General features: G+C 48.9%; 1 protein-coding gene across 1 annotated transcript; it reads left to right on the top strand.

The window, feature by feature from the left end:
• The first annotated feature begins 265 nt into the window (after nt 1-265).
• Nucleotides 266-1,632, top strand: LOC119331031 (probable E3 ubiquitin-protein ligase RHA1A). The gene has a single exon (XM_037604197.1). It carries the CDS (start codon nt 573-575, stop codon nt 1,089-1,091), a length of 519 nt encoding a protein of 172 aa, XP_037460094.1. The 5' UTR covers nt 266-572; the 3' UTR covers nt 1,092-1,632.
• The last annotated feature ends 2,306 nt before the right edge of the window (nt 1,633-3,938 follow it).

Below are 3,938 nucleotides of genomic sequence, written 5' to 3'. Positions count from 1 at the left end.
AATCGGAACGCCTACGCGGGCTGACCAGCGCTCAGCGCTGAAAAAAAGGCCTAGCTCACATGATTTGTACAGGTTACTCAAAAAAAAAAGATGATTTTTTTAAAAGAAGATTTGTGCATGATCATCCTTTGGCAGGTGTCATCGGCCCATATATGTAACAAAGCCACTCCCACACGCACGTGTTCTCGAGCTAACTACGGGTTGCACTGCGCTTAATCAGGCAACACGTATGGCTAAAGACAAGTGAGACCGCGAGAGTGCTGATATTTCCGGCGGCGATTGCACGCACGCAGCAGTAGCACCCGTTGTCAGCGTCACGGGCAGACAAGGTCTATAAATCTTCCAACCGTGCACGCAGCCCGTCCATTCTCGCTTGACATGAAATGTTTTCTTTTGTAGTACGCGTAGCCTCCCTCTTCTCACCTCCAAACATAGCCTGCCCACAAAACGCATCCATCCCTCTCGCTTATATATAGACCCCACCTCTCCTCCCCTCACCCCCACCGTCCCACCTCCCTCTCTCTCGCTCCTGCCGTGCTTTCTCTCTCTAACTACAAGCGTGCCCGCCGGCCATGGGGTTCCCGTCAGTGTGCTACTGCGTCATCCTGCCGCAGCCGCTCATCCTCGTGCTGCAGCTGCTCGACTTCCTCCGCCACGCGGTCCTGTTCTGCCTCTCCTCGCTCGGCCTCGCGGCGCCGCCGGCGGCCGACGACCACCCGGCCTACGCGCCGCCGCCGGACCTCTGGGCCTTGGCGGAGGCGGCGGCGCCCTCGTCCTCTTTATCCCTGGCGTCCGGGCCAGCGCCCGCGCCGGCGGCCATCAAGGCGCGCCTCCCCGCCGTCCGGTACGCCGACCTCAAGAGCCGCCGCTGCGCCGCCGGGGCCGCGGCGGCGTCGACCTGCTGCGCCGTGTGCCTGGGCGCGCTCGAGGCGCGGCACCGCGTCCGCGAGCTTGGCAACTGCGCGCACGCCTTCCACAAGGCCTGCATAGACAAGTGGGTCGACAAGGGTCAGGCCACTTGCCCCCTCTGCCGAGCGCTCCTCCTCCCCGCCGACGCCGACGCTGGCAAGCTGCCCTCTTTTTCCTTCTGACCTCACGCTCCAAGGAGCAACCCTGCTGCCGCTGCAGCCTCGCCGCCAGAGATAGGTCAGTCCGTATAGCTAGCTAGCTAGGCCCTTCTCCATCCATCCGCCCATCTGTCCACAGATCCATGCTTTCATGAGAGAAATCAAAAGGGGGTGAGAGAGAGAGACAGAGCGAGAAGAAGAGGTGTGCGTGCGTGTGTGTACGTTTGTGTGGTGGAGTATTATTGGTAGGTGAGGCACTAATTGTGAGGAGGACAGGGATGGCTACCTGCATTGGATCTGGTGAATGAGCACTATGCATAGCACTTGCAGATCCATATGCTCTTCTCTCTCTCTTTTTCAGCTCCTCTTCAACCTCACCCACTTCACTTTTTTAATCTTCTTTTTTGTAATTTCCTTCCTCTTCTCCTTTTCTTTTCTCCTTTTCTATTAAATTATTTTGTGAGGGAAATTAAGAGAGAGACATCAAGAAAGAGAGATGTACATAGCTGCCTCCACTTGACAATATCGAAGAATGAATAAGAATTGTCTCACATCACTCAACTTATCTTATTCTTTATCATGAGCTTTTTTCCGTATAACAAAGTTATATACGCGGATTGTATTGTAAAACATGCTATGTAGATTGTATGTAGTGTAGGTGGTGGATGGACCACAATTGGACTTTTCCCAATAGTAGATATGTTGCCATCATGTTTGGTGTTTAGAGGGCAAGCCTCACGTCAGTGTAGATGGGATTAGGATAAGAATTGCTTAAAGCAACGTGCATAGTGCTTAATTAATTGCCACTGCGTGCTAGTACTAGCCACTTCCCTCAAATACTTGCCTGACACTAGTAATGGTGCACACAGCACGCACAATGCGCGATAGGATTGAAAAGGTACTATATTTTGTTTCTTTGTTAGACAACTAACTAATCATCTACATAGGTCAATAACATCTTTCGCCGCAAATACATATTTAAGACGTCAAAATATACAAATGACTGCTATAAGAGATGTTGGAGTAACCACCTCCTGTGGGCATCCTCGCTCACGAGTGCCTTTCGCACCGTCCGATCCGCACGCCCCTCGTTGCGTTGTCTGCTTGGCGTCCTCCCCATTGTCCGATCTTCACGGGCGCTCCTAGGCTGGCGGCCACGCGCTCGAGGCTACCTTTCTGTGGTGTTTTCTGTTGCTCCTGCATGCACATTTTCTGTGAGTGGTCGATGTGGACGTAGCCGTGCCTATACTCGGCCGCCGGCCACTCCCACACTAGTAGAAAAAGGGTCAAATGTGAAGCGCATTAGTGCCGGTTTGAATTTGAGCCGGCACTAATGTATGCATTAGTGCCGGTTCCAACGGCTAGCCGGCCGCTCTCATTAGTACCGGTTCGTGGCGAACCTTTAGCACTGGTTCGTGCCACGAACCGGTACTAAAGTGAGTGGTGGCAGGATGTTGTCAGTCCGGGGCCCCTCCAGCACCTTTAGTACCGGGTCGTATCACGAACCGGTACTAAAGGTCGTCCTACATAGACCCTTCGTCCACCCGAGCTCGCTCTGTTCTTCCCCTTTCCCCTCTCCTCTCTGTTCTTTTCCCTCTTCCTCTCAAGCTCATCACACATTTTGCCCAAAATTTGTCAAGATTTGAAGGCCCCCATCCATTCAAATGATCACAAAGGTTAGCAACTTTGTCCTTTCATCTCTCATTGCTAGATTAGCTCGTGCAATGCTTTATATAGTGATTGATTTTTGAGTTTAGTAATTTGGGAGGAATTATATATATGTGCTAGTATTTGATTTATATGCAATTTGAGGTCAAAAATAACACTTAGTTTGCATATGTAGGTGTGGTTTACTTAGTACCTTTTAAATCTTCGTCGTAACCACCGTCGATCGCTCGCAACGTCCCGTCGCCGGCACCACCTTGTGGTGAGCCTCTTGTTCATGAAGTTTTATATAAAAAATTGATGTTTGTATGATTTGGATATATAGTTACTCGTATAATTATCTTACCAATACGTTGTTTGTTATACATAGTGCCATGGTTTTGATATCCGTCCCCGTCGGCCCTCGTCCGGGTTATGATTCAGATGTGGTATATTCTCTTTTAAAACTATTCATTGCGTTTTGTGTTTATGACAAATTATGCCCATCAAGTTGACATAGATATTTGTATGTAGGAGGTAGTTGAACCGGAAATTCCAACCGACCCTATTGTCGAGAGGTTAAATTTAGTTAAAAGAGAAAACGAGGATTTGAAGGAAAAATTGAAAAGAATTGAGGGGGAGAAGATGGAATTGGAGTTGCATGTTGCCGATGTCGTCGATGATCACAAGATTAAGATTGAGAAAATGCGCTTGAAGATTAGAATATTAGAAAATATGCCATTCATAGTGAGGCTTGGTATCATTATGCTATTGGATCAATTGTTACCTTAGTTGCGATCTTGATCGCATTTGTTGTTGCATTTAAATTCTTTAGCTAGAGAGTTATTTGTTTGTTGCATTTAAGTGTTGTATGATCTTTATGTATGAACTTTATGTATTGTATTAATTTGGTGTTTTCGGTGCTGTGTATTGAAGATGAGCCGACAATGGATGTGCGATGACCGATGCTCTCCCGAGTTCATTAATGGCGTGCGTACTTTTCTGCTTGCGGCTGAGGCAAACAAGCGGGCGGATGGTTTTATGCCTTGTCCATGTGCTGGCTGTAAGAATGGTTACAATTACTCTACGTCAAGAACCATTCACGTCCACCTGTTTGAGTCCGGTTTCATGCCCCACTATAATGTTTGGACCAAGCATGGAGGAAGAGGGGTTATAATGGAAGACAATGAAGAAGAAGAGGACGACGACAGCTATCCTGGCCATGGG

This window comes from Triticum dicoccoides, chromosome 7A (genome assembly GCF_002162155.2).
Source record: "Triticum dicoccoides isolate Atlit2015 ecotype Zavitan chromosome 7A, WEW_v2.0, whole genome shotgun sequence".
NCBI classification, from domain to species: Eukaryota; Viridiplantae; Streptophyta; class Magnoliopsida; order Poales; family Poaceae; genus Triticum; species Triticum dicoccoides.
The sequence above is the reverse complement of the archived record's forward strand: the minus strand, read 5'-3'. Positions and strand labels throughout refer to the sequence as shown.

Excerpts from the sequence above, each read along its gene's own strand:
- LOC119331031 (XM_037604197.1), top strand. The coding sequence starts at position 573 with ATGGGGTTCCCGTCAGTGTGCTACTGCGTCATCCTGCCGCAGCCGCTC.